Source organism: Atractosteus spatula, assembly GCF_055471065.1.
Source record: "Atractosteus spatula isolate fAtrSpa1 chromosome 24 unlocalized genomic scaffold, fAtrSpa1.hap1 SUPER_24_unloc_1, whole genome shotgun sequence".
Classification (NCBI taxonomy): Eukaryota; Metazoa; Chordata; class Actinopteri; order Semionotiformes; family Lepisosteidae; genus Atractosteus; species Atractosteus spatula.
Window position 1 is genome coordinate 641170 of NW_028296641.1, and position 27991 is coordinate 669160.

The following is a 27991-nucleotide window of genomic DNA, read 5'->3' on the forward strand; positions in this document are numbered from 1 at the left end:
AGGAGTGAGACAGGTCCTGACACACACAGGGGAGAGGAGTGGGACATGTCTTCACACTAGCCTGAGGAGTGAGACAGGTCCTGACACACACAGGGGAGAGGAGTGAGACAGGTCCTGACACACACAGGGGAGAGGAGTGGGACATGTCTTCACACAACACTGACAAGTGAGACAGGTCCTGACACACACAGGGGAGAGGAGTGAGACAGGTCCCGACACACACAAGGGAGAGGAGTGGGACATGTCTTCACACTAGCCTGAGGAGTGAGACAGGTCCTGACACACACAGGGGAGAGGAGTGAGACAGGTCCTGACACACACAGGGGAGAGGAGTGGGACATGTCTTCACACTAGCCTGAGGAGTGAGACAGGTCCTGACACACACAGGGGAGAGGAGTGAGACAGGTCCTGACACACACAGGGGAGAGGAGTGGGACATGTCTTCACACTAGCCTGAGGAGTGAGACAGGTCCTGACACACACAGGGGAGAGGAGTGAGACAGGTCCTGACACACACAGGGGAGAGGAGTGGGACATGTCTTCACACAACACTGACAAGTGAGACAGGTCCTGACACACACAGGGGAGAGGAGTGAGACAGGTCCTGACACACACAGGGGAGAGGAGTGGGACATGTCTTCACACAACACTGACAAGTGAGACAGGTCCTGACACACACAGGGGAGAGGAGTGAGACAGGTCCTGACACACACAGGGGAGAGGACTGGGACACGTCTTCACACTAGCCTGAGGAGTGAGACAGGTCCTGACACACACAGGGGAGAGGAGTGAGACAGGTCCCGACAAACACAAGGGAGAGGAGTGGGACATGTCTTCACACTAGCCTGAGGAGTGAGACAGGTCCTGACACACACAGGGGAGAGGAGTGGGACATGTCTTCACACTAGCCTGAGGAGTGAGACAGGTCCTGACACACACAGGGGAGAGGAGTGAGACAGGTCCTGACACACACAGGGGAGAGGAGTGGGACATGTCTTCACACTAGCCTGAGGAGTGAGACAGGTCCTGACACACACAGGGGAGAGGAGTGAGACAGGTCCTGACACACACAGGGGAGAGGAGTGTTGATGGGAGGTGGGTTTGTCAAGCGCTCTGTGTTTCTGGTCATATGTACCTGAGTGCGATGAAATGCTTACTTGCGTGTTTCCTCACATAAAAAACACAGCAAATGGCAACAAAATTGTTGGAGAAGAGAACAGCATGTGAACGGAAAAAGTTAACGGTAGCAACACAAAACGTGCCAGAGTACAACTGCGCGGAGTTACACACAGCACACTGGGGAGTCCGGGGGCACCAGCAGGCTGGCTTCGGGTCGGTCCGTGTGCAGTCGCAGCAGAGCGCAGGAAATGAAAGCCTACAGAGCATTAAAACAGCTTCTTGAGAAAACACAGGCAGGCACACGAGGCCGCGCTCGGGAAATCACATCAGAACCGGCAGGAAGAGGCCCAAGGCGCTATATGATGAACCGCTGGCCTGCAGCAGTAACTCCCAGACGCTCCGGACTCTCTGGAGATCTGCACCTCCTGGATTGTCTGTGGGAGTCAGAAGGGCCCTGGGGGGTGGTCCAGTGTCCAGTAATAGCCCTGGGGGTTGGGCCAGTGTCCAGTGCTGGTCCTGGGGGGAGGTTCAGTGTCCAGTGCTGGTCCTGGGGGGCAGGTCCAGTGTCCAGTCCTGAGGAGGTTCCAGCTTGCTCTTCTACATGTGACTCAGGCCTATCTAACTCACAGCCACTCCCTCCTCCAGCTCTGCTGCAGGCTCCCCAGGAGAAACTCCACATCCACTCATCTCCGTGTACGTGCAGACTGGTCACTCCCTCCTGCGTGTAACCCTGCAGCAGCAGGTCAGAGCCTGTGATCCGGCTCCCTGCTCCAACCCCAGCTCATACAGAGCCGCAGGCAGGAGGCTGCTGGGACAGCCGGGGCCTCCATCGCTCAGCGGAGGAGCCTGAGGACACCAGGGGAAACTACAGTGTAATGTGTCAGACCCTGAGAACACAAAGAGTGGTGGGTGTCTGGAACAAGCTGCCCAACCTCGATTTTAGAACTTATACCTGTTTCTTTTTTCAAGAAAGAACTGGATGAAATCTTGAAATCAATTAGCTATCTGGGTACACAAACGTGTGACCTTTCCACTGTCCTGAGGAACATATTTCACTGTGAGAACACAGCTGCTACCCCCTCTCCTCTGACCTACGCTGCAGTGAAGCAGCTAAAACATTAAGGAATAAATTAAATTTTAAACGATCCTGTTCCTTCTCTCATCCAAACCAGCTACTACAGAGGCGAGCCGCCGCCGCAGGAAGTGACGTCCCCCACAGAGCCCGCCGTCCACAAGTTTAAAAAAACGGATTATTTTTGAATTTTCTAAAACGTCTTAGATTTTCGTCTTTCGTCAAATGGCCCGCAGTCTAATCTGGAGAGCGCGGCAGTGGTCTTTTTTAGGAGCCGACTTCTTCTTTTGTTTTTTTGGGCGATTCCAAGGCGGGAAGAGCTTCCGGTTTCCGGTGGCGACCCGGAGGATAAAAGGCGGCGCACAGGGCGGCTCGGCCATTTGCATCGGGCTGCCGCGGCAGGTGAGCTGGGCTCTGGCTTCTCTCCGTCTCCTACAAATCCTTCTTCGCTCCTGCGCCGCCGCCAGTACAGCTTGAGGTGGGGAATGGCGAGGCGCTTGCGGAGCTGATCTAGCGTGTCCGCACGCTGCTGTGCAGTTCTGGGGTTGGTTCAGAGTCTCGGCTCTGCACGCCGGAGGGGAGGGGAGCCATGCTGGCTCGGTCGGGCCCGGACTCGGGGTGCGGGGGCACTGGGGGGGCGCGCAGCTTCTCCGTGATGATCCTCCACAGACCTGTCCTGACGGCGCAGTGATTGCACTTTCTGATCTGACGAGAGACTGGCGCCCCGCCGGGAGCCGGCCCCGCGCCCACGTGGTCGCCCCGAAGGCCCTCAGCCGGTGGCGTTATATAGCGCCTTGCAGCGCACGGCCTAGCTCCCCGGGGCCACGGGGGTAGACTCCCTGGCTGGAGAAGGGCGGCGGTCAGTGTAGTTTGAGGGCCGTGGAGCAGCTGTGGGTCTCGGGTGTGTCCGGACTCGTGATCGGGGGTCGGGCCTGGAGCACGTGTCGGTCCCGGGTCCGAGGACTGACCTCTCTGTCTCTCTGTCTCTTCCAGCGCCTCCTGGTCAGTGTGCGGCCTGCAGGTAAGACTGCCCGTCGTGTCCCGCACCGATAGGCCCAGGGCCGAGGGCTACTCGGAGAGTACCCTGCTGGGACACGAGCACGGCCTGAAGGGGCTGTGGTCTGGTCTGGCCCGGGGGGTCCGGGCTGTGGGCTGGTTCGACCTGGGGTTCTGGTGCGGTGCAAGGGGCGCTGGCCCCTCTGTGTGCCTCAGTGCTGCGGTGATGTGGATGAATTCTCTCTTCCTGACTGATCGTGGAGAAAATCCTTTACCAGATTCTGAGCAGCGCCGGGGCCTGCAGGGCTCCGGTTGAGTCCGGGCCGGGTTTTACCGCAGAGCGCTCTGAAACCGGGGGCTGTTCTGGGCTGGGCTGGGGGGTTGCAGTCAGTTCAACTCACGGTGCTTTATAAGCATGACCGATGGGTACAATCAGTGTTGCCAAAGCAAATAAAAATAATGAAATTCACATAAAATAAAACCTCCAGACATTTACAACAAAGACATCATAAAATATTGACATACTGTAGACAGATGTAGTGGTCTCTCAGGCCTGGTGGGGGCGCTGTCTGAGCTGGAATAGAAGCCTGTGCTCTCCAGGTGGGGTCAGGCTGTACTGATCCTCATCTCCTCCTCTCTTCCAGATGTGCTCGAACCCACAGTTCCTTGGGGTACTGCTGGCTCTCAGGTAAGCTCGTGTGCGGTCCAGGAGCCGGGTCTGGGGGGGTTCTGTCCGGGTGATGATCCAACTCGTAGACAAGCATATATCTGATCTGCAGCTGATGCATGTGTGTGGACTGACGGCGGCGTGCCTGCGCGCGTGTGTCTGCGTGCACAGCGCCCCCCAGTGGCCTGACCTCTCTCCTTTGTCCACAGGCAGGATGGGCAGCCCCCCTCCCCTCCCCCGCCGGAGCCACCGGTCCAGGTGAGTCCGGCCAGCTGCAGGGCCCGGTCCCGGGTCTGAGATGATGAGCCGGGCCTCTGGCCCAAACCTGTGGACGACTGCGGTCTCATGGCATCGTTCTTAGTCACCAAAGCCCTGATCAGACTCGGGGCGACAGTGGGGTGCTGGTGTAGTGGGGCCGGCCAGCTCCTCTCCTCTCGATGTCTGACCGCTCTCTCTCCTGTGCAGGTGCGCTGAGGGGTGACTCCCTGCCCAGGAGCTGAGCTGCGATGGGTGAGTCCGGGGGTCTGGGGGTGTCGGGGGTCCCGCAGGGGTAGTCTCGCAGTCTCGGTGATGATGCTAACTAGCTCACTTTGAGTCCGTGTGAAAAGACCTGATCATCTGAGTGACTGTGAGGTTCCGTGTGGGGGGGGTACAGGGGCTGGGCGCCCCCTCTGACCTGGCTGATCACCCTCCTTCTGCTCCGCAGGCTGCTGCCGCCCTGCTGGACATGACCGGAACTGTGGTGCTCCTGGCTAGTGGTGAGTGTTGGGGCTGAGAGGAAGGCGGATACTGTCTGTGTTGGGGGGGGTAATGGATTGATGGGGTCCCCAGGGAGGCCAGGGGTGTGACCCCTCACTGCCCTGCATGTGATGATATTCTACTTGGAATCTCGTTCGTCTGAACCCCACTGTTGAGAAGTGGAATACTGATGCTGGGGGTGGTCAGTCTGGGGGTCCCCCGTGCTGCCCGCAGGTGTGGAGTGGCACAGGCTGACCCGTGCTCTGTCTCTCTCTCTCTCTCTCTGTCCACAGGCTGCTGGACGGAGCCTCTCGGCTGCAGGTACGAGCCGCCCGCGGTCGCAGTCTCAGGGCAGCCGGGCCCGTCCTGGACAGTTGGCTGTGCGCTGGTGGTCAGCCCGGCTCTCTCGACCCAAGTGCCCTTCTCCCCCCTGTGGCTCCGGTTCTGGTTCTGCTGGTCCTCACTCCAGCCTGCCTTCACCCTTAAATTAGTTGCGGGTTTGAGTGTAACCGAGGGCTCAGCTGGAGAACAGTCACCAGAACCGGGCCTGGATTGGGTCGGGCCGCACTCCAGCCCTTGGGTCCAGGACGGGTCGGCCAGCCCTGGTGTGGCGCTCCGGTCTGGGATGATGTGTCCAATACCGCCCCAGACTGAATGATCGGTGACTGACGGTACCCTCTGACCCGGCCAGGCCCGTGGGCCTGCTCTGGGTCCATCAGCACCCCGTGTGTCTCTGGGGTCCTGCTGACTCTCGTCTTCTCCTGCAGGCGTCTCGTGGTGTCCCAGCATGCCCTGCGGCTCCCCTGCCGAGAGGCTCTGGAGAGGAGGCAGGTGAGGCGGGAATCGGGGTGCAGGGAAACTGGGGGGGGGGGGGGGGCTCTCTGGGATGATGTGTCTGATACCGCCCCAGACTGAGCTTCTGTGACTGATGGTACCCTCTGACCAGCCGGGCCCTGAGAAGAACCGGCCCGCCGGGCTTGCGGACCAGCACACCCCTGACCCTGACTCTCGTCTGTCCCCTTGCAGGTCAGCTGTCCTGGGCCGTACCCCTGCGCCCCGCTCTCTCTCGGTAAGCTCCCACCCGGCTCTCGGCTCCAGTCCTGGGGGTGGGGTGTCTGTGGGTGATGATCCGATACCGCCCCAGTCTGACTGATCGGTGACTGACGGTTCTCTCTGACCCGACACCACCACCCCCACCGAACCCGCCTTCCGCCCGAATCACCAGTAACCCGTCTCCTCTTCCGCAGGCTGGAGTCGCCAGAGCCGAGCCCCAGCCGAGCTGTGCCACGCCGGTGAGTGTCCCGAGTGTGTGTCTGTGTGCTGCCGGGGGTCGCTGTCGCCCGAGCTCTCCGGCTCGCTGATGAAACCCGCACGCGTCTTACGCCCCGGGCCGGTGCCAGAACCTGCGAAGGTTGAACCCACTGGTACCGCCGGGGCTGCAGGGGGACGACTTGTTGGGGTGTCCAACTGTCTGAGGGCCGGGAGAGCAGCCGGGCTAGGGGTTCTGGTTGGGCTGGGGTCCAGTTGGGGTGCCTGCAGCCCTCCTGTCTGCCTCTTTAACACATCTCCTTTTTCTGGGCAGGTGCAGAGCCCGGTCCGATCGCGGGGGACGGAGGGAGCCCCTTTCTTGCACCCCCAGGGGTCTGTGTCCTCACCCAGCCGTCTCAAACGGGCCTGAACAGCACTGGTGTCCGACGGTGGCGCTGAACCGTCTCCTTGCAGGATGTTGACTACAGCTGCACAGCAACGTGGGTTTCTAATCTGGTATTGATAAGGGTGGCGACTATCTCAACCACAGAACTCTGCTCCAGTAGTACTGTAGATGAGGCAAGAAGATGAATTAGTGACTTCAGTTTTGCTTGCGGTTACCTTTGTCAACTGTGTTTTGTTATGAATATTAAAATAAATTATTTTTATTTAATAAAACTTGTGAAAGAGGATGTGTGCTCCTGGTCCATGCTGAGCAGGGAAGTCCTTATTCTCTTGTGTGGCTGAGCTCAGTGCAGTGGCTCGTGGATCAGTACTCTACCCCTCCCCAGGGGCTGGGAGATATTGACAGTGCCTTTGAAGAGGAGACAGGAGATGAAGGTACTGAATGCAATAAGAGCAGGAATGATCTGCCTGGGGAGGGACCTGATCTCTGCCCAGCCTGTCTCTTACCTAGTGCCTCCCCTATGGGCCCAGGCAGAAGCCCAATGGGGCAGCAGGGGCCCCTCCTGTGGTCAGGCCAGACTCCCAGTGCAGCAAGATGCTGTCCTGCCTCAACACCCCTGATGGCTCCTGTTCCTGTGATCAGAATTAAACCAGTCTCCCTTTCCTGGTGCAGTCCCCCACAACTGGCCCTCTGAAGATAACTCATCTACAAGCCCAGGTTCGAGTTACTCTGGGGCAACGGTTCCCAGCTTCGGAAACAGTGCGACAAGGCTCAGGCCAGTAATATTTAACCATGTGAGAAGCAGACAGTCTTGCCGTAGCATTCAGTGAGAAGCTTTATTCACTCAAGAGCTCCAGGCGGAACATGAGGCAAAGAATGGAGGACGAAGGGGTTCAGCTGCCCGAACCGGTCAGAATACCCTGGGCTGGAGTGGGGCAACTCAGTGCCAGCGTCTGTTCCAATTCACCCCTCCCTGGGCAGGCTCCTTACCAACACCCTTCAGTTCAAACCTTGTCTCCTGGGGCGAATGTGTCTTACAGCACAAACACCATCCCACCTCAACCTCACCCCCACAGGAAGAGAGGAGTTACAGGTCTTCACTCTCCCTTGTTGAAGAGTAACTGCAGCGCGGATGAGAGACTGCCCCCGTCTGTGTTGTAGCCCTGGGCCACAGACGCACAGTGAGAGGGTGGAGGGGAGGGGAGAGGAGACACTCCCTGATGCTTCTGGCTTTCTGTTCCCCCCTTGCTCTGTGGAAACACCCCTCCAGCCCCCACTCCCCAGTGAAGAGACACACACAAGCACTTTACAAGAATAACTTTTTATTGAAAACGAGCTGGGCGCTGCCACTCAGGGCCCGTCTCCACACAGCTGCAGGGAGCCGATGACAGCGGGCTGTTCGACCTCCCCGGGCCGGGCTGGGACCGTCCCGTCCGGAGAACCTGCAGCCCAGAACCGCAAGAGCCAGGGTTAAGAGCGCACCCTGCCTGCAGCCGCCGGGCAGAAAGCACTGTGCCAGAGGCGGGGGAGCTGGCCAGGCCACCGGTCAGCGCCCGCCTGAGCCCCCCTCACTGACCACCGCTGCTGTCCCTCCGTAGATTACACTGCCGGCCACTGCAGGCGCCGCAGAGCCAATATGCTGGAGGTCAAGGGGCTCATGCACCCAACACCCAGACCCCCCCCCACTGGACAGCAGAGCGCTCCGCTCCGGGCCTTGAGGCCAGTCGCGCTCCTCCGGCACCGCGGCCCGATCCGCTCCGGGCTCCTCCGGCACCGCTCGAGCAGGACGGCTCTGGGTAAAGCCTGGAGCGGATCAGGCCGCTCTGGAGCGGGACCCGGCTGTCCTCTCCCCCCCCCCCCCGGCCCTTACCTGTGGCGTCCTCGGGGTCCTCCCAGCTGCGGGACAGTCCTGCAACGGGACCAATAGAGACTGATCAGGACAGGACGGAGCAGAGCAGAGCTGAGCGCCGCCTCGCCACACCCCGGGCCGGCCCTGGGCTCCGCCCGGACAGCGGACTCGGGCCGGTTCCGGCGGCTGTGTGCCGGTGATTGAGGATAGGACCGGCCCACGGACGGAGCCGGTACCGAAGACACTGCACCGGGCTTACTGTACCTCCGTACATTACACACGCGAGTACGGCCAACTGCGCGTGTGCCAAGAACTGGAGGAACCCCCCCACCTCCCCGCACCCCGGAACCCCAGAACCCCAGAACAGGCTCTCTCCCTGCCCAGGCCCGACCCGCTCTCAGGGCGCCTGGACAGGACCAGGGCCGGATAGCCCGAGGAGGAAGACACGATTACAGCGAGGAGCTCCGATCACTAAGAGCAGCCGGTAAAATGCAAGGGCACGCTGGCGAGGCGTGAAAACAGATCCGTGATAAAACGTCTACCTGCGGCACAGAAATAACCCGATCACTCACCCCGCACCGTCCTGACCCGACCGGACCGGACCCTACGCCACGAGAGAGAGAGGAGCGGGGCAGCCGCGTGCTGCTCTTTATACCGCCCGGCGCGTCACCGCTGCACCACAGACACGCCGAGCAAGCGGCTAGAGCGGACCTGCTGGGCGCCACCACGGCCGCGCTCCTGGGGCGGCAGCGCCACCTCTGCGCTGGAGGAGTGAACATGCGCGGGGGGACCCCCCGTCACCCCGACGGTAATGCCTCTCTCTGGGATGAGGGTTCTCGGCCACAGACATCGCTTCCGGCCTCTTGGTGTTTCTGTCCTTCTCAGTCTAATACCTGGGCTCGGTATGAGCTGGGTTCTGGAGCAGGGAGCTGGATCAGAGCCGGCTGCTCCAGCCCGGGGGGTTTCTCCCGGCACCAGGACCTCAGTGGAGCACAGCGGCTGTGCTTTCAGAACTGCTTTCATGCTCAGATCCTCCGGCTTGTGTGGCGCTGTTGCACTGAAGACAGCAGGACCAGGAATAAGGAGACCCCCCTGTCAGTGAGGGTATCTGCTGAAGACCAGGCCAGGCTCCCCTCTCCAGACCAGCGCCAGAGCAGCAGTGTGCAAGACTGTTTTGTGATTTTCGTGTGTTTTGAGGGTTTGTGTGTTTTGTATTGGGCGTTTAATAAAAAAAAGCACCCAGCTGTTACAATTATTTTAAATCACAATTTTAAATGACTTTCTGACTGTGTTTACTCTCCTGCTTTGTGATCAGAAAGGAAATGTCTACATTTTCTCACGCACCAACTTAAATTCTTCAAAGATGTGATCTATTGACACGCCACACACAGGAAAAAGACCAGGAAACTTTGAATAGCAAAGCGTACTTGACATAATATTTTTAAGTAAAATTTTGGATGCTTGATATCTGTGTTATTTGTATACAAATAAAAATCAGTATTGTTTGTGTTTGTGTATCTGTAGTTTTCACGTAGCACATGTGTGTTGTCTTATATACAAAGCCGATTACGCCTGGAGAGAGTCTGACTACGTCGGGCTGTGCTGCTGGGTTCGTGTCAGATTCAATCAGTTTCAATCAATCGCTTTAAAGAGTCCTGCCACTCGGGGCAAAATGTCTGGGAACCTTCAAGCCCGGCCTATGTTGCCTGGAGGGAACCATTTCCATGTTGCGCCCGTCCGTCCTGCCGGGCTCTGAAGAAATTTTCCAAGTCCCGTGAAATCGAGTACTTAAAACACCCCAGCAGGCGCCGTGGGTTTGTTTAGAAGAGTGGAAAGTCCACGCAGAGTACCCGACTTGCTACTCGGGGAATATCTCCTGTTTTTTAATGTCTTTTTTGCTGAAAAATATTGAATGATACCAGGCGTGAGCGAGAGTCGCCCCCTGCCAGCGATGCAGTCCGCGCAGCACAGCACCAGGACGGCCAGGTATTGTTGGGACCTTTTCATTCCTTTGAGCTTCGCCTTGAAAGGGAAGTAAGTTTTCGGAAAAGTGCGCTTTAAGCCTCGGGAAGCGCAGCCGGGTCGGTCCAGGGTCCGGCTCTGGGACAGACCCGTCCGCCCGGGAGCTGAACTCTCGCTCCGTGAAATTCGTGTTCAGACCGCTTCTTTAAGGTTGATGAGGTGCCGGTCCGGCTCCCAGAAGGAGGAAACCGTTACGTTCTTATACTTATACAGCGCTTTCCTGGACACTCTGCTCAAAGCTTTCCAGGTCATGGGGATCCCCTCCACACCAGCGGTGTGTACCCCCACCCGGATGAGGCGCCAGTCCGCTCTCCACACCCCAGCTCTCAGTGGGGAGGAGAGCGGAGTGATGGAGCCAGTTCAGAGAGGGGGGTTATTAGGAGGCCATGACTGGTCAGGACCTCAGTTTTACGTCTCATCTGAAGGGTGGGGTCATTTTCACTGTCTAGTGTCACTATACTGGGGCATTAGGACCCACACATGGGCCGCAGGGTGAGCGCCCCCTGCTGGCCCCACTAACACCTCTTCCAGCAGCAGCCTCAGTCTTTCCCAGGAGTCTCCCCTCCCGGAGCCGCAGGGCGGCGTGGCTGCGGGCCGGCACCGAGGGGGCCGAGAGACTGACCGCCGGTGTCCTCTGTCCTGCAGCCCCCAGGAGCTGGCCCTGGAGATCAAGGCCTTCATCAGCGGGGTGGACCAGGCGCAGGGGCGCAAGCTGAGCGTGCGCGACCACGCCAAGTGCGCCATCCTGCTGCTGCGCAGCGTGCCGGCCTGCCGCGGCGCCGTGCTGGACCACCTGCGCGGCGTCTTCGACGAGTACGTGGCCTGCTACCTGCAGGAGCGCGAGGGCGAGCGCGAGGGCCGCGGGGCGGCCGCGGGCCTGGAGGACGTGCTGCAGGAGATCCACGGCGTGCTGTCCGACTTCATCCGCCTCAACCCCAAGGCCTGGGCGCCGCTGGTGTCGGCCTGGGCCATCGAGCTCATGGGCCAGCTGAGCAGCAAGTACGCGGGCCGGCACGGCGTGCCGCCCTCCGCCAGCCTGAACGAGCTGCTGCAGCTCTGGATGTCCTGCGCCGCCACGCGCTCGCTCATGGAGTGCTACAGCCAGTGCCTGGCCGCCATGATCGGCTCCTGCCCCGACGCCTGCGTCGCCGCCCTGCTGGACACCTCCGTGCAGCACTCGCCCCACTTCGACTGGGTGGTGGCCCACATCGGCTCCTCCTTCCCCAGCACCATCATCAGCCGCGTGCTGGCCTGCGGGCTGCAGGACTTCTGCGCCCACGCCCCCCCCGCCGCCGCCGCCGCCGACCCCGCGCCCGAGAAGCCGGGCCGCGTGCCCAAAATCGGCTCCGTGGTGGGCATCCTGGGCCACCTGGCCTCGCGCCACGCCGACTCCATCAAGCAGGAGCTGCTGCGCATGTTCCACGCCAGCCTGGCCGCGCCCCGCGAGCCCCAGCAGCGCGCCGCCGTGCCCTTCCTGCTGCAGCTGGCCGCGCTGTCGCCCGCGCTGCTGGGCGCCGTGTCGGCCGAGCTGGTGGACTCGCTGCGGCCGCCCGTGCTCAACCAGCTGCACGCGCTGCTGGGTGGCCTGCCGCGCGACGAGCTGGACAACATGGCCAGCCTGGTGGTGCACCTGGTGTGCCAGAGCGCGGCCGGCGCGCACCGCGTGCTGCTCTTCCTGGTCGGCACCGCCATGCCGGCCTCCGTCATCATGGCCGCGCCGGGCCCGGCGGTGCAGGACGGCGTGCGCGAGGCCTGCGACCGCGTGGTGCAGCTGCTGCTGCTGCACCTGCAGAAGCTGGTGTACAGCCGCGCGCCGGACGACGAGCTGGCCGCCGCCGCCCCGCCGCCGCGCGCCGTGCCCTTCCTGGACGGGCTGCGCGGCCACGTGCGCGAGCTGTGCGCCGACACGCTGCGGCTGGAGCGCAAGCGCCACCTGTGGCTGCACCAGCTGCTCTGCCTGCTGTCCGTGTACAGCGGCCCTGGCTGCGCCGCCGAGGCGCTGTGCCACCTGCTGGCGCTGGCGCGCGGCCCCGAGGAGCTGGCGCTGGCCGCCCAGCTGCACGCCCCGCTGGCCGCCTCCATGCCCGGCCTGCTGCCGGCCGCCGTGGCGCGCTGCGCGGCGCAGGTGCACACGCAGGGCCTGGGCGCCGCCGAGCTGGCGCAGCTGCTGCACAACCTGGCGGCCGTGCTGCGCGGCCAGGAGGAGGAGCCGGGGCCGGCGGGCATGGCGGCGCAGCTGGGCGCGGCCGTGGCGCAGCACCTGCCCGACTTCGGGCCCCTGCTGCTGCACGAGGACGCGGCCGTGTCGCTGGCCGCCGCCCGCCTGCTGGCCGCCTGCGCGCTGCCCCGCGCGCTGCGGCCCGCCCACCTGCTGGGCGCGGCGCGGGCCGCCGTGGCGCACTTCTTCCTGGCGCTGCGGCGGCGCGGGCGGGGCCGCGGGGCGGGCGCGGGCGAGGAGGCGGCCCGCTGCTCGGTGCGCCTGCTGGCCCGCCTGGCCGCCCACTCGCCGCTGGCGCTCAAGGCCGTGCTGCAGCAGCTGGTGGAGGGGGCGCTGCACCGCGGCAACGCCCCTCTCTTCGGGGGGCCGGAGGGCGGCCCCCCGTCCCCGCCGGACGCCCTGCGCGCCTCCCTGCTGGACACCAACTGCACCTTCGGCACCGCGGCCCACTTCTCGGGCGGCGTGTGGTCGGTGTTCCACGCCGGCGTGGTGGGCGGGGGGCTGAGGCCGGCCCCGGCGCCGGCGCCGCCCGACCCGGAGCAGGCCCGGCGCAACCTGGACACGCTGCTGGGCCTGGCGGCGCGGTGCTGCGGCGGCGGGCGCTACCAGCAGGCCGAGCCGGGCCAGGAGCCGCCGCCCGTCAACCCGGAGGCCGCCAAGGTGGTGGCCGTGGCGCTGGTGGAGGCCGTGTGCCCCGACGTGGCCAACAGCGAGCTGGCCTGGCCGCCCGAGGAGCACGCCCGCGGCACGGTGGAGCGGGACATCCAGATCCGGCGCGGGTTCGAGGCGCACCCCCTGCTCTTCCCGCTGCTGCGGCTGGTGGCGGCCGGCCGGCCGGCGCTGTGCTACTGCTCCGTGCTGCTGCGCGGCCTGCTGGCCACCCTGCTGGCCCACTGGGAGGCCTCGCGCCACCCGGCCGCCGGCGACTCGCCCTGGCACCTGCACGCCTCCTGCCAGCTGGTGGCCTGCATGGCCGAGGGCCAGCTGCTGCCCCCCGTGCTGGGCAACATGCACGAGATCTTCCCCCACCTGGCGCCCTTCGAGGTGCGCCTCCTGCTGGCCAGCGTGTGGGACTACGTGCGGGGCAGCGGCCCCCTGCCCCAGAAGTTCTCCTTCAGCGCCGAGAAGGGGCTCTTCTACCGCGACTTCTCGCGGGACGGAGACCTGACCCGCTACCTGGCGCCGCTCTACAGCGTCCTGCACAAGAAGGTGGACCAGCTGGGGCACCTGTGCTGGCGCTTCCAGCAGCCCTGAGCGCGGCGGGGCCCTGGGGGGTCCTGGGGGGCCCCCTCACTGACTCTGGACACGCGGGACCTGGACTTGAGCTCCGCTGCGCTGTTCCGTCGCTGTGCTGTTTTCTTACACTGGGGATCAGTAAAAGATGGAGTTTGTCCACTCAGGGGGTCTGTGTGTCTTTAATGGGGGCAGTTTGTCCACTCAGTGGCTCTGTGTGTCTTTATTCAGGGCAGTTTGTCCACTCAGGGGGTCTGTGTGTCTTTAATGGGGGCAGTTTGTCCACTCAGTGGCTCTGTGTGTCTTTATTCAGGGCAGTTTGTTCACTCAGTGGCTCTGTGTGTCTTTAATGGGGGCAGTTTGTCCACTCGGTGGCTCTGTGTGTCTTTATTCAGGGCAGTTTGTCCACTCATGGGGTCTGTGTGTCTTTATTGTGTAACAGACTTATAAAATAAACAGGACAGTCTTTTCACTCACAGACACCTGTGGATGTCAGTACTATTCCCTGCACCTCAAACAGTTCTTCACTGAGGTGTCCAGTGGGGTCTGTACTCGGGGCTAAACTGGACTGCTGCGCACTTGGAATCTAGAAATCAACAGCCTACAGAGTGAAGTTTTAACGCAGTGAAACTGAAAAACGAGCTGGAATTTCGACACTTCCTCGCCACGCTTCCGGCCCGTCCTACACTGCCGCCCTGCGCCCTGAGGCAGCTTCGCTCTGGCACCAGTTCAGACGGAGATCCGTCTGGAGCACAAACACCTGTACGCGCTGCCCCGCCCACCCCTCGGCCGTGCTCATGCATATTCATGAGCCGAGGCGGCGAGCCGGCCAATCCGGGGAGGCTGACGTGTCCTCGCGAGGAGCCGGGATGCGGAAGAGGAGGCGAGCGGGGTGGGGGGGGTAGTCGGGAGAGCAAAGGTCAGCGCTGAGTCAAGATGGCGGCTCTCTCTGAGAGGTACGGTGCGGTGGCGTCCTCTTTTCAATGGGATAAGCGGCGCCGGCGGCTCGTTTTGCTACCTCCTGCGCTGGATTAGACGAGGCGGCGCCGGCTGCTGGGGGTCTGCCTGCCCGCGGAGTGGGCAGGGATGCGGGCGGTGATGCTCTCTGTCCTCCGGGGTCCCCGGGCTCCCCGAGTCGGCGCGGCCGTGTGGAGGGGCTCCCGGGCGCCGAGCGCTGGGCGCCGGGTCTGGGGGGGATGGAGGGGACGGGTAGATCAGGGGCCGCAGATCAGGGGGTTAGTTTCTGTGTTTAAAACGTTGCGTTGGTCTCCGGCAGGCTGGGAATCGCGGCGGCGGCGGCGGCCCGGCCCGCCCGGCCGGTGTTATGCGACGCCTGTCATGCCGGGGGGTGAGGGTCGGTGTCGGTGTGCTGCTGTCAGCGAGGGGCAGGTCGGGGTGCGCTGGCGGTTGCGCCTGGTTGCATCACGCAGCCCGGGGTCCCGGCGGGCTTCCCGGCTCTGAAAATAAGCGCACAGCGCCCGTCTCCCGGTGACACGCAGGGCCGATCCTCCAGCTGCGCTGTGCTTTAATCCCAGATTAAAATACAGAGCCGTCTCCTCTCTGTGTTTCTGCAGTCGCCTGTCTGTCTCTCTCCGTGTGGCTCTGGAACTGTGTGGTCTGTCGCCTCTGTGGCTCTGGGACCGTGTGGTCAGTCCCCTGTCTCTCTCTCTCTATGTGGCTCTGGGACTGTGTGGTCAGTCCCCTGTCTCTCTCCCTGTGTTCCAGGATGCTGCGTCTCTGTCTGGCAGGACTGACTCTCTCAGCCCTCTGCCTCCAGCTGGTACAGGCTGTGGATCGCAGTAACTTCAAGACCTGCGAGCAGAGCTCCTTCTGCAAGTGAGTGTGAGCTCGTCCATTCTCCTGCCTCTGCTGAGATCCTCACAGCAGTCTGAGCTGGTCAGCAGAAAGAGCCCCAGTGTCGTCTCTGCGACCACCCAGTGAGGCTCTCTGGTGTGTGTGTGTGTGTGTGTACGTACGCCTGCTCTCACACTGTCCCTCTGTCCCAGGCGCCAGCGGGCCGTCCAGCCTGGCCAGTCTCCCTACAGAGCCCTGCTGGACACCCTGCAGCTCAGCGATTCCAGACTCTCCCTGCAGCTGCTCAACGAGCACAACAAGGTGAGGAGCAGGTCACCCCAGTCAGGCGGGAGAGCTGGTCAGTGTCGGGGGGCAGAGGTCACTGAGGAGGAACTGACCAGCGAGGCAGGTGACCATTTCAGTGTTGTGGACGGAGGTTGCTGCGGTTGACCCCTGCTGTGTCTCCCAGGTGAAGCTGCTGCTGGAGCTGTACGGGCTGCAGGGCAACATGACCCGGATCAAGATCAACGAGCTGAAGCCACTGAGGCCCCGGTTCGAGGTTCCTGATGTTCTGATCCGCGACCCACCTGCTTACCCGTGAGTATAGACCCGCACACAGCAGTCTGATCCGCTCCAGGTGTGACAGTGCTGTCAGTCAGACTCCCAGTGCGCAGCAGTCTGATCCGCTCCAGGTGTGACAGTGCTGTCAGTCAGACTCCCAGTGCGCAGCAGTCTGATCCACTCCAGGTGTGACAGTGCTGTCAGTCAGACTCCCAGTGCGCAGCAGTCTGATCCGCTCCAGGTGTGACAGTGCTGTCAGTCAGGCTCCCAGTGCACAGCAGTCTGATCCGCTCCAGGTGTGACAGTGCTGTCAGTCAGACTCCCAGTGCGCAGCAGTCTGATCCGCTCCAGGTGTGACAGTGCTGTCAGTCAGGCTCCCAGTGCGCAGCAGTCTGATCCGCTCCAGGTGTGACAGTGCTGTCAGTCAGACTCCCAGTGCGCAGCAGTCTGATCCGCTCCAGGTGTGACAGTGCTGTCAGTCAGACTCCCAGTGCGCAGCAGTCTGATCCGCTCCAGGTGTGACAGTGCTGTCAGACTCCCAGTGCACAGCAGTCTGATCCGCTCCAGGTGTGACAGTGCTGTCAGACTCCCAGTGCGCAGCAGTCTGATCCGCTCCAGGTGTGACAGTGCTGTCAGACTCCCAGTGCGCAGCAGTCTGATCCGCTCCAGGTGTGACAGTGCTGTCAGTCAGACTCCCAGTGCGCAGCAGTCTGATCCGCTCCAGGTGTGACAGTGCTGTCAGTGTTTTGGCCCAGGCCTGCGGCTGGCGGCTCTAGCGGGGTCTCTCCCTGTCGCCCCCCAGGCTGACCGTCGTGTCCCGCGATGACCACGGGCTGGTGCTGTCCCTGGGCGGGCCGGACCAGCGGCTCATCCTGAGCGCTCACCCCTTCCGGCTGGACATCATGGAGGGTCCCCAGCTGCTGCTGAGCGTCAACTCGCGCGGCCTGCTGGTGTTCGAGCACCTGCGCCAGCGCAAGGACACGTGAGTGCGGCGGGGGACTGGGGGCGCGGCGGGGGGCCGTGGGCAGCTGGTGTGCTGGTCTCGCACAGCACTGAACAGCTCACTTTACTGCAGTGAGGGGGCAGTAGGGGGTGACGGTGAGGGGTGTAGTAGGGCCTACAGGACACTAGGGGGCGACGGTGAGGGGGGCAGCAGGGCCCACGGGACACTAGGGGGGGCAGTAGGGCCCACAGGACACGAGGGGGCAGCAGTGAGGGGGGAGTTGGGGGTCCACAGGACACGAGGGGGCGAGAGAGCTGTCCTGCTGCCCTAGTGGGCAGTGGCGAGGGGGCGACAGGCTGTGCGCTTGCTGTGATTGGTCCACTGCGCCCTGGCCTTAATGCTCCCGCTGCGCTCCGGGGCGCCCCCCTGCTGGGGCACCGCCTCAGGTGTGCCCATGCTCAATGAGCGTGCCGCAGTGGGGGGGTGGGGTTCCCCGCGACGGCTCTGCTCTCTCCGAGGCGCCCCGGCTGAAATCTCACGTTGTTTCTCTCTGTTTCTCTCCTGTCTGTGTGCGTCTGCGGCGCCCCAGTCTCTCGCATAAGATCAGTAGCACAGTGGGTGGCTTGTGGGATAGCCTCAGGAGTGCGTTCTCTAGGTAATGCCCTGGGACGCCCTCTCCGCTCGGGGTTGCGTGCCTGCGTGCGTGTGTGTTTGTGTGCGCTGCCGGTCAGTGCTCAGAGTCCAGCCTGAGCCGCCGCATGACCTGTGTGTGCGGGGGGGGGAGGTGGGGCGCAGGCAGGACCCCAGTTCGGATCCTCACGGACCCTCAGAAGGCATCGGATCTTCTCGTCCCTTCCTGCATGTGGGACTCGCCAGCACCTCTGACCCGGGACAGAGAGGGGTGGGGGGGGGTATCTGTTCTGCTTGGCTGCCCTGCTCTCCCTCCTGCGAAGCCTCTCGCCGTGGAAACCGCCTCCTTCCCCCCCCCCCCCCACCTGCATGGGTTTGCTCTGCCGGGGATCGGTTCTGTACCCAGGCGCCGGTACCGAGGGGCTTGGTACCGGAGCGAAGAGGTGCAGGTCACCCGCCTGCGCTGTAGGGGGCGCCCTGTGTGTTCATAGCGCTCGTTCACACCCCCCCCCCCCGAATCGTAGCGTCCGCGCTGGCTGGAATCCCACCCATATCCCCTGGTCCTGCACAGGGTAACCATAGCGCCGCCCAGAGGCCAGGGCAGCTCCTCTCGGGCCCAGGTGGCAAGTGTGAGTGGTGCCCCCTGCTGGCGCGGGTGTGCCTGGCTGTGCTCTTGTAATCATCCGCCGCTGTTCTAAAAGCCAGCACCGGGCATGGGGCTCGGGGGGGGGTGTAGAGCTTGGGGCCGGGACCCCCTGGGCCCTCCGCCAGGTGCTGCTCTGAGCCCCTCTGCCTGCCCTTGGCACGGGTGTCGCTGCCCTAAAGCGGAGTCTCTTAGTGCCAGACTGGGCCTGACGAATGCGGAGCTCTGTGCAACAGCGCCGCCCCTGTGGCTGAGCCCGGGAGGGCGCCTCGGATCCTGCTGCGCCGCTGGGGAGAGCCTCCTGTGTGGGGGGGGGCCCTCCGGTGGACACGAGGCGGATGGGCCTGCCTGGGGGCCCAGCTGGGGCTTGGGGTGCAGGAGGTGTGGGGGAGGGGATGTCATCAGATGCCAGGAGAAATGGGGGCTCCCTCCCGGGCTGTGTGGGGACCCGATCCTCGCAGACCCGTCTCTCAGCTCTCCTCCGTCTCGTTGCTGCAGTGACACGAGGAAGGAGGAGGAAGAGGAGGGAGCGGAGAGCCAGGACGCCGGAGCGCAGCCTGCGGGAGAGAAGGCAAGTATCCCACGATGCACTGGAGTCCGTCCCGGCAGCGGCACGCGCTCGAGCGTTGTCTAACGAGGGCGTAAACAAAAGCGATGTGTTTTACGTTCTGTTTTTACTTTGGTTGTGACTTTCTGGTTAACTTCCGGGTGAGTTTAATTTCTGAGGGATACAGAAGAGCCCGATCAGAGGGCGAGGAGTGACAGAAACGTGATCGGCCTCCTGTAAGCTCGATTGGTCCGGATCCTGCTGGATCCTGGGATTGGGTGTCCCGGGTTCCGGTGCCCTGGGGCTCCTCCGTCAGTGACGCCCCAATATCGCTCTGCCCCCCCCCCCCCCCCCCCCCCTGCAGGCCGCGGACGGAGAGGTGGAGACGAAGCAGCAGCAGCAGGAGGAGGAGGACCAGCTGGGAATGTGGGAGGAGACCTTCAAGACCCACAGCGACAGCAAGCCCCACGGTAGGCAGACCCTCCTTCCTGCGCTCTGATGGGGCCGCTGACCCCTGACCCCTGACCCCTCCGCCTTCCCGCCCGCAGGCCCGTCCTCCATCAGCCTGGACTTCTCCCTGCCCGGCGTGGAGCACGTGTACGGCATCCCGGAGCACGGCGACTCGCTCAGGCTGAAGAACACGGAGTGAGTGACCCCGCCCGCCCGCCGGCCCCCCTCCGCCTCCCCCGTCTGCCCGGGGCTCGGGGCTCAGGGCTCACCCCGGCTGCTCTCTCTCTGCCCCTGTCCCAGCGGGGGGGACCCCTACCGCCTCTACAACCTGGACGTGTTCCAGTACGAGCTGCACAACCCCATGGCGCTGTACGGCTCCGTGCCCGTGCTGCTGGCTCACAGCGCCCGCCGCACCCTCGGCCTGTTCTGGCTCAACGCGGCCGAGACCTGGGTGGACATCGGCTCCAACACCGCCGGCAAGGTGGGTGTGGGCGTGTGAGTGTGGGGGTGCATGCATGCATGTGCGTGGGGGGGGGGCGGGAGTGTGTGTGTGTCGTGGGTGAAGGGGTGTGTTGGTGTGGCGGGGGGGTGTGTGTGTGTGTCGTGGGTGAGGGGATGTGTGCGTGTGTTGGTGTGGCGGGGGGGTGTGTGTGTGTGTCGTGGGTGAAGGGGTGTGTTGGTGTGGCGGGGGGGGTGTGTGCGGGTGTTGGTGTTGGGGAGGGGTGGGGAGCAGCGGCCGGTCGGACTCGGGGCTCCTCCCTCACTCACGCAGTCCCCCCCCCTGCAGACGGTGTTTGGGAAGATGCTGGACTACGTGCAGGGCGCCAGCGAGACGCCCCAGACCGAGGTGCGCTGGATCTCGGAGAGCGGCATCATCGACGCCTTCGTCATGCTGGGGCCCCGGCCCACCGACGTCTTCGCCCAGTACGCCTCGCTCACAGGTAGGGGGCGCCGCGCTGGGGCTCCTGCCCTGAGACTGGGTTTCTTATAGTGATCCCCATCCTCATCCTCGCACTTCTGTAGCGCTTTTCTGGGCCCTCCACTCGGAGCTCTTTCAAGATAATGGGGATCCCCTCCACCCCCACCAGTGTGTTCCCCCACCTGGATGATGCTCCAGTCTGCTCCCCACAAACCAGCTCCCAGTGGGGAGGAGAGCAGAGTGATGGAGCCAGTTCAGAGAGGGGGGTTATTAGGAGGCCATGATGGGTGGAGACCAGGGGGGAGTTGGGCCAGGAAACCGGGACACCCCAGGATTTTTAATGACCACAGACAGTCAGGACCTCGGTTTTTACGTCTCATCCGAAGGATGGCGCCTGTTTACAGTACGGTGTCGGAGACGGTTGGGTGTAACTCTTCCCGAAACTCGGAGACTCGCGGTTTTCAGACAGGGGTTCGAGCAGGCGTGGGGTAAGAGCTGGCCAGCTGTGAGATGGGACCGATCCTGGCAGTGGGGGGGGGGCGCTCGTACCCCTGCGTCCGTGCGGCAGGCTCACGAGAGGCGTGTCTCCCCTCCCGCCCCCCCAGGCACGCAGGCCCTGCCCCCCCTCTTCGCGCTGGCCTACCACCAGTGCCGCTGGAACTACAACGACCAGGAGGACGTGGCCGCGGTGGACGCCGGCTTCGACGAGCACGACATCCCCTACGACTTCATCTGGCTGGACATCGAGCACACGGACGGCAAGCGCTACTTCACCTGGGACCCCAACAAGTTCCCCGCGCCCAAGGACATGCTGCAGGCCCTGCAGGCCAAGAAACGCAAGGTGTCCCAGGACGTCCCGGGGCGCTCCCCCCCCCTGTCTGCCCCGCCCTCCGTACTGACCCCGCCCATTCCGGCAAACTTGCCACACCCACCCCACACACTCCCTGCCCTCTTCCCTTGCCACGCCCCTTTCCCCACCCCCTTCGCTCGCCACGCCCCCTCAGTCCTGTCCTGTGTCAGAAGCCTCGGCTTTGCCGCCTCTGCCCCGTCTGGGTCCAGTTCCTCCAGTACAATTGATCTCCTCTCTCTCTCTTCCCCCCCCTTCTCCACACGCTCCCTGTCCCCCCCCCCCAGATGGTAGCGATAGTGGACCCCCACATCAAGGTGGACAGCGGCTACAAGATCCACAATGAGATCCGCTCCAAGGGCTTCTACACCAAGAACAAGGACGGCGGGGACTACGAGGGCTGGTGCTGGCCAGGTGGGTCCGCCGGGTCGGGCCGGGCCAGGCGGGTCCGCCGGGGAGGAGAGGAGCTTGCTTGGCTCCGATACTGGGGTTCTCCGTGGTGGAGAGTAATGGGCGGATGACGAAGCGAGGGGGGTCCCTAGTCCGTGTCCCGGAACACCCCGATTGATATCTGTGGTCAGGCTGGAGCCGCCTGGTTCTCTAGACTGGGGGGCTGCTCGTCTGTCACTGGTCAGGGACCCTGCGGGGTTTGGGGGTGTTAAATCCCGACCGCGGCGCCCCGTTTCCCCCGCCCCTGCTCTTCACACCCCCTCTCCCTCCCCACAGGCAATGCGGGATACCCCGACTTCACCAACCCCGAGATGCGCTCCTGGTGGGCCGGCATGTTTGCCTACGACCAGTACGAGGTGAGAACGGCCCCCCTGCTCTTCCTGGGGGGGTAGGGGTGACCCCGAGGGGGGAGTTTTAAAGGGGCTTGAAGGTCAGGCAGCTGCAGAGGCTGTGTAGTTCATTAACCCTTAATGAGCAGCTCAGGGAGGTTAGTGCCTCCTTTCAGGGGCTGGAGGTTAGAGGTCAGAGGTCAGCGTCTCGGGCCGACCCCTGTAACGGACCTGCCCCCCCCAGGGCTCGATGGAGAACCTGTACACCTGGAACGACATGAACGAGCCGTCGGTGTTCAACGGGCCGGAGGTCACCATGCACAAGGACGCGCTGCACGGCGCCTGGGAGCACCGCGACCTGCACAACCTCTATGGCCTCTACGTGGTGAGGGCTGCCTCTGCCCTGCTCCTGTGTCTCTCACGTCTCTGCCCTTCTCCTCTCTCCTGCTCCTGTCTCCCTGCCCTGCTCCTCTCTCCTGTCTCCTGCTCTCTTCCCTGTACCTGTTCCCCTGTGCCGGGAGGCTGTCATGAACACACACGCATACTTGCTGCTCCGGGTGACGACTCTCCTCTCTCCTGCTCCTGTCTCCCTGCCCTGCTCCTCTCTCCTGCTCCTGTGTCGCTCCTGTCTCCCTGCCCTGCTCCTGTGTCGCTCCTGTGTCTCTCCTGCTCTCTTCCCCGTACCTGTTCCCCTGTGCCGGGAGGCTGTCATGAACACAGACACACAGACACACACACACACACAATCGCTGCTCCGGGTGACGACTCTCCTCTCTCCCCGCCTCCTCAGCAAATGGCCACGGCAGAGGGACAGATCCGGAGGTCGGGGGGTGTGGAGCGCCCCTTCGTCCTGACGCGCGCCTTCTTCGCGGGCTCGCAGCGCCTGGGTGAGTCTCGCGGGGGTCCGGGAGGGAGTGCGGGGCGGGGCGGGTCCGGATCGCCCCCGAGCTAAGCCCCTCTCTCCCTGTGGGCCCGCGCAGGTGCGGTGTGGACCGGGGACAACGCTGCCGAGTGGGACCACCTCAGGATATCCATCCCCATGTGCCTCAGCCTGGGCCTCGTCGGGATCTCCTTCTGCGGAGGTGAGCAGCGCGTCGGCCGGACTCCCGCACCTGTAACCCTCTGGACTGTAGGGGTACGGCGTGACCTTGACTGGACCGGTACCCCTCTGGACTCTAGGGGTACAGTGTGACCTTGACTGGACCAGTACCCCTCTGGACTGTAGGGGTACAGTGTGACCTTGACTGGACCAGTACCCCTCTGGACTGTAGGGGTACGGCGTGACCTTGACTGGACCAGTACCCCTCTGGACTGTAGGGGTACGGGGTGACCCAGGCTGGACCAGTACCCCTCTGGACTGTAGGGGTACAAGGTGACCCGGACTGGACTGTAGGGGTATGGGGTGACCCAGGCTGGACTGTAGCGGTACAGTCTGACCCAGACTGGACCGGTGTGTCTCTGGACTGTAGGGGTACAGGGTGACCCAGACTGGACCGGCGATCTCTGGACTGTAGGGGTACAGTGTGACCCGGACTGGACTGTAGGGGTACAGGGTGACCCAGGCTGGACCGGCGTGTCTCTCTCCACAGCGGATGTGGGCGGCTTCTTCAAGGCTCCCAGCTCGGAGCTGCTGGTCAGGTGGTACCAGACCGGGGCGTACCAGCCCTTCTTCCGGGCCCACGCCCACCTGGACACGCCCCGCCGTGAGCCCTGGCTGTTCGGGGACGAGAACATGCGCCTGATCCGCGAGGCCGTGCGGCAGAGATACACTCTGCTGCCCTACTGGTACACCCTGTTCTACAGCGCCTACCGCACTGGGCAGCCAGCCATGAGGTCAGTGTGTCCCCGATTCTCCCCCTGGGCCAGTCTGTGGGCAGTGTGGTGGGCAGTGTGTCCCCCTGGGCCAGTCTGTGGGCAGTGTGGTGGGCAGTGTGTCCCCCTGGGCCAGTCTGTGGGCAGTGTGGTGGGCAGTGTGCCCCTCTGGGCCAGTCTGTGGGCAGTGTGGTGGGCAGTGTGTCCTTTGGGGTTGGTCAGCGGGCAGTGTGGTGGGCAGTGTGTCCTTTGGGGTTGGTCAGCGGGCAGTGTGGTGGGCAGTGTGCCCCTCTCGGCCAGTCTGTGGGCAGTGTGGTGGACAGTGTGTCCTTTGGGGTTGGTCAGCGGGCAGTGTGGTGGGCAGTGTGCCCCTCTGGGCCAGTCTGTGGGCAGTGTGGTGGGCAGTGTGTCCTTTGGGGTTGGTCAGCGGGCAGTGTGGTGGGCAGTGTGTCCTTTGGGGTTGGTCAGCGGGCAGTGTGGTGGGCAGTGTGCCCCTCTGGGCCAGTCTGTGGGCAGTGTGGTGGGCAGTGTGCCCCTCTGGGCCAGTCTGTGGGCAGTGTGGTGGTCAGTGTGTCCTTTGGGGTTGGTCAGCGGGCAGTGTGGTGGGCAGTGTGTCCTTTGGGGTTGGTCAGCGGGCAGTGTGGTGGGCAGTATGCCCCTCTGGGCCAGTCTGTGGGCAGTGTGGTGGGCAGTGTGTCCTTTGGGGTTGGTCAGCGGGCAGTGTGGTGGGCAGTGTGCCCCTCTGGGCCAGTCTGTGGGCAGTGTGGTGGGCAGTGTGTCCTTTGGGGTTGGTCAGCGGGCAGTGTGGTGGGCAGTGTGGTGGGCAGTGTGTCCTTTGGGGTTGGTCAGCGGGCAGTGTGGTGGGCAGTGTGCCCCTCTGGGCCAGTCTGTGGGCAGTGTGCCCCTCTGGACTTTTCGGGGGCGGTGTGGTGGTCAGTGTGTCCCTGGCTCAGCCTGGCTGTCGGTTACAGGCCGCTGTGGGTGGAGTATCCGGATGACGTCGCCACCTTTGCCATGGATGACCAGTTCCTGCTGGGTGAGTAGTGGGGGACGAGGGGCAAGGGGTGGGGGTGAGTGGAGACCTCTGTGTGGAGCTCAGGTGTGAACGTCTTGTCTCTGCTGCTGCTGACAGGGCGGGATCTGCTGGTCCACCCCGTCACCGACGAGGGCGCCCGGGGAGTGACCGCCTACCTGCCGGGCAAGGGACAGGTGAGTGTGGCCTGCAGGCCCCGCCCCCTCTGCAGAGGGCCCCGCCCCCTCTGCAGAGGGCCCCGCCTTGGCTGGAGAGGATGCCCTGCCCTGTGTGGGAGGGGCTACCTCTGCCCGCCCCCTGTGTGTGACGCGTCTCTCTCCCTGTCTCCGCAGGTCTGGTACGATGTCCACACCTTCCAGAAGCACAGCGGTGGTCAGCACCTCTACATCCCCGTCTCCCTGAGCTCGGTAAGTCCAGACCCGACCCGGTTCCTCTCCGGACCTTGGCGCGAGTGTCCCGGGAGGCTCCGGCAGAGTCCTAACATCCTGTCCCTGACTGCAGATCCCGGTGTTCCAGAGGGGCGGCTCCATCGTCCCCAGGAAGAACAGGGTGCGGAGGTCATCGTCCTGCATGACCAGTGACCCCTACACCCTCTACGTCGCCCTCAGCCCTGAGGTACCCTTGGGGGGGCGGGGTAGGGTTCTCTCTCGAGGCTGGGGGGGTGTCGCTTCGGTGTTTCGCCTCTTCACTTGTGTGGGGGTGTGTGGGGTCCCCTGCGGGGGGTGTCAGGTGTGTGGGGGCGGGCCACAGTGCCCTGACCGGTCCTCTCGCTGTCTGGCAGGGGGAGGCGGAGGGAGAGCTGTTTGTGGACGACGAGCACACCTTCCGGTTCGAGAGCGAGCACCAGTTCATCCACCGGCGCTTCGTCTTCGCCAGCGGCGCCCTGAGCTCCCAGTACGTGTCCCTCCTCTTCACAGCCCCCTCTTTCTCCCTTCACCCTGCTGCCCTGAGCGCCGGGCACTCACTCCCCCCCTCTCTCTCTCCCCGCAGCAACGCTGACCCCAGCGGTCACTTCTCCTCGGACTCCTGGGTGGAGAGGGTGGTGATTCTGGGGGCCAGCCGCCCCAGCGCTGCTCTGCTGCAGACCTCAGGTCAGTGTGACCCCCATGTCTCTTTCCTCCTCCTCCAGGGGTCAATGTGACCCCCTCCCCTGCTTCAGGGGTTGGTGTGCCTCGGGGGCTCCAGTGTGACTCCCCCTCTCCTCCGGGGGTCGGTGTGCCTCGGGGGCTCCAGTGTGACCCCCCCTGTCCTCCGGGGGTCGGTGTGTCTCGGGGGCTCCAGTGTGACCCCCCCTGTCCTCCGGGGGTCGGTGTGTCTTGGGGGGCTCCAGTGTGACCCCCCTCTCCTCCGGGGGTCGGTGTGTCTTGGGGGGCTCCAGTGTGACCCCCTCTCCTCCGGGGGTTGGTGTGTCTCAGGGGGCCCCAGTGTGACCCCCTCTCCGGGGGTCATGGCTGTGGACTGCTGCACTCTGATCCCCTCCTCTCCTCCCAGACGGCAGCCAGTCCCCCCTGGAGTTCGATTTCGAGGAGAGGGCCTCGGTACTCACCCTGCGCAAGCCGGCCGTCAACGTGGCCGCAGACTGGACCATCCTGCTCCGGTAATACCGGGCCGGAGCCGGGGGGGCGAGAGACTGGACCAGCCCGAGGGACGCTTCATCGCTGACCAGACCCGGACCTCCGGCCCCCCAGCCTGCAGGGGCGCGGGGAGCGAGGGGGTGTGTGGGGTCACTGGTGGGGTCACTGGGTTAATTGAGTGCTGTGGGGTCACTGACTGGGCGAAGGCGTCCCCCTCGCTCCCCCCTCCCCCCCGGCAGTGCGCCCCTGCCCTCGGGACCAGACGCCAGAACCACACGGACGATGCGACGATGAGTTGTTCGGGGTTTTTTGTTGTTCGTTTTTTTTATATAAATGGTTGGGAAACGAAGAGGTCATCATGGTTGAGTTTCTTAATTTCAAGATGATTTAAGATGATAACTGTGAAACACACACACACACACACACACCGCTCGCGTCCCTGTCCCTGTCCCTGTCCCTGTCCCTGTCCCTGTCCCTGTCCCTGTCCCTGTGCAATGCTGGCACTGACTGACTGGCTGGACTGGAGTGTGAAGGCTCATGGGAGGTCACGTCAGAGGGTGGGAAGGTCACCTGTAGGTCATGGGGCTCGGTGGGCTGGCGTCTGACTCTGGGCCACCAGACTGGGGGCACGGCAGGGGGCAGACTGGCCTCTGGGTGCAGGGGAAGGGGCAGACTGGGACAGCGGAACTGGAAGTGGGCGAGGCCCCTGGGTCATCGGGTTTCCCGTTTCTCGGAAGCTGCTGCCTGTGGGCGCTCTCCCTCTCCCGGCCCCCCAGCCCTGCTGCTCTCCCATGTCTTCGCCTGGTTGGCTGAGCAGCGACGCCCTGGGAGCTCCAGGCTCTCTGACATCTGACATCTCCGGCCGCTGCTGGAGTCTCGGCCCCCGGTTCGAGCTTGATCTCGACCAGGCGGCCTGGCGCAGCGCCCCCTGCAGGGCTGCGTTCCACCTGCGCCTTCACCCGCGCAGCTGATCCCTGCACTGAGCCGCCCGTCGGCGTCGCCACACCCCTGCCCCTCCCCCCCCCCGACCGGACCTGTCCTGTACTTGATTGAGAAGCTGCACTAGATGTGAGAGTTTACAATTGTGAAAATAAACGGCACTTCTGACGCCCCGATCGCGAGAGAGGCTCGAGTTTGTCCTGGTCGATCGGAGAAAGTGAAGGTCAGGGTCTGGAGGTGATGCTGGGGTGTGCGGTTCAGCTCCAGAGCCTGTATGGATCTGTTTCACTGAGAGGTGGCAATAAACCGAACTACATTCCCATCCTGTGTCTGTCTTCATTTACAAACCTCCCATACCAGCTACTGCTGTCACAGTACACAGCTGGGGGACACACCCCTGGGGTACGGGCTCTCACTGGACCCTCTGTACAGACACCCCTGGGCAACAGACTCTCACTGGACCCTCTGTACAGACTTCCCTGGGGTACAGACTCTCACCGGACCTTCTGTACAGACGCCCCTGGGGTACAGACTCTCACCGGACACTCTGTACAGACACCCCTGGGTCCAGACTGTTTGCAGTGTAATGACAGATGTCTCCACTTCTCAAAGCCTTGATGCTCTAATTCCAGGATAAGCCTGTAAGTGTCTGAAGTGCGTCGGTAATCTCTCGTGGGCTGGAGAGAGGTGGACAGTCCAGCAGGGTGTCTGGGCCTCTCCCCCTCTCCACTCCCCTCTCTCTCCTCTCTCCTCGTCTAAACTCCTCTCTCTCCCCCCATCTCCACTCCTCTCTCTCTCCTCTCTCCTCATCTACACTCTCTCTCCCCATCTCCACTCCCCTCTCTCTCCTCTCTCCCCATCTTCACTCCCCTCTCTCTCCTCTCTCCTCGTCTAAACTCCTCTCTCTCCCTGTTTACACTCCTCTCTCTCCTTTCTCTCCCCCCATCTCCAC

The 27991-nt window shown here is 63.3% G+C and overlaps 3 protein-coding genes, 1 long non-coding RNA gene and 7 other non-coding genes across 13 annotated transcripts; 9 read left to right on the plus strand and 2 right to left on the minus strand.

Annotated features, from left to right (window-relative positions):
* Positions 1-2564: 2564 nt before the first annotated feature.
* LOC148810739 (uncharacterized) lies at positions 2565-6518 on the plus strand. 2 transcript variants are annotated; one of them, XM_088908991.1, is made up of 11 exons: positions 2565-2593; positions 3185-3212; positions 3832-3875; positions 4064-4112; positions 4320-4364; positions 4561-4612; positions 4886-4913; positions 5360-5423; positions 5619-5661; positions 5840-5884; positions 6175-6518. In XM_088908991.1, exons 6-11 carry the CDS (start codon positions 4582-4584, stop codon positions 6297-6299), a joined length of 336 nt encoding a protein of 111 aa, XP_088765117.1. In that variant the 5' UTR covers positions 2565-2593; positions 3185-3212; positions 3832-3875; positions 4064-4112; positions 4320-4364; positions 4561-4581; the 3' UTR covers positions 6300-6518. The 2 variants fall into 2 exon arrangements, with proteins under 2 accessions (XP_088765117.1, XP_088765118.1); XM_088908992.1 differs by having other exon boundaries at positions 2586-2669.
* Positions 3406-3477, plus strand: LOC148810740 (small nucleolar RNA SNORD26). The gene has a single exon (XR_016086608.1). It is a non-coding gene; the product is annotated as a small nucleolar RNA SNORD26 (small nucleolar RNA).
* LOC148810741 (small nucleolar RNA SNORD29) lies at positions 4417-4481 on the plus strand. The gene has a single exon (XR_016086609.1). It is a non-coding gene; the product is annotated as a small nucleolar RNA SNORD29 (small nucleolar RNA).
* Positions 4717-4788, plus strand: LOC148810742 (small nucleolar RNA SNORD30). Its single transcript, XR_016086607.1, has one exon. It is a non-coding gene; the product is annotated as a small nucleolar RNA SNORD30 (small nucleolar RNA).
* On the plus strand, positions 5472-5540 carry LOC148810743 (small nucleolar RNA SNORD31). The gene has a single exon (XR_016086611.1). It is a non-coding gene; the product is annotated as a small nucleolar RNA SNORD31 (small nucleolar RNA).
* LOC148810744 (small nucleolar RNA SNORD31) lies at positions 5707-5775 on the plus strand. Its single transcript, XR_016086612.1, has one exon. It is a non-coding gene; the product is annotated as a small nucleolar RNA SNORD31 (small nucleolar RNA).
* Positions 5945-6072, plus strand: LOC148810745 (small nucleolar RNA SNORD22). The gene has a single exon (XR_016086606.1). It is a non-coding gene; the product is annotated as a small nucleolar RNA SNORD22 (small nucleolar RNA).
* Positions 6519-7551: 1033 nt separating the features above from the next.
* LOC148810746 (uncharacterized) lies at positions 7552-8777 on the minus strand. The gene is made up of 3 exons (XR_016086602.1): positions 8668-8777; positions 8117-8155; positions 7552-7688 (listed from the first exon to the last, which is right to left on the minus strand). It is a non-coding gene; the product is annotated as an uncharacterized LOC148810746 (long non-coding RNA).
* On the minus strand, positions 8282-8415 carry LOC148810747 (small nucleolar RNA SNORA57). Its single transcript, XR_016086610.1, has one exon. It is a non-coding gene; the product is annotated as a small nucleolar RNA SNORA57 (small nucleolar RNA).
* Positions 8778-9908: 1131 nt separating the features above from the next.
* On the plus strand, positions 9909-13700 carry ints5 (integrator complex subunit 5). The gene is made up of 2 exons (XM_088908996.1): positions 9909-10081; positions 10763-13700. The coding sequence occupies exons 1-2, from the start codon at positions 10008-10010 to the stop codon at positions 13587-13589; spliced, it is 2901 nt and encodes a 966-aa protein (XP_088765122.1). The 5' UTR covers positions 9909-10007; the 3' UTR covers positions 13590-13700.
* A 684-nt stretch (positions 13701-14384) lies between these two features.
* Positions 14385-27361, plus strand: ganabb (glucosidase II alpha subunit b). Of its 2 annotated transcripts, XM_088908994.1 has the most exons (25): positions 14385-14524; positions 15294-15404; positions 15575-15683; positions 15832-15959; positions 16726-16905; positions 17456-17521; positions 18638-18710; positions 19051-19156; positions 19235-19331; positions 19437-19617; positions 19924-20077; positions 20661-20896; positions 21190-21316; positions 21629-21708; positions 21926-22066; positions 22472-22568; positions 22662-22763; positions 23271-23514; positions 24465-24529; positions 24626-24702; positions 24859-24933; positions 25028-25141; positions 25308-25420; positions 25517-25617; positions 26018-27361. In XM_088908994.1, exons 1-25 carry the CDS (start codon positions 14505-14507, stop codon positions 26125-26127), a joined length of 2907 nt encoding a protein of 968 aa, XP_088765120.1. In that variant the 5' UTR covers positions 14385-14504; the 3' UTR covers positions 26128-27361. The 2 variants fall into 2 exon arrangements, with proteins under 2 accessions (XP_088765120.1, XP_088765121.1); XM_088908995.1 differs by lacking the exon at positions 17456-17521.
* Positions 27362-27991: the final 630 nt, after the last annotated feature.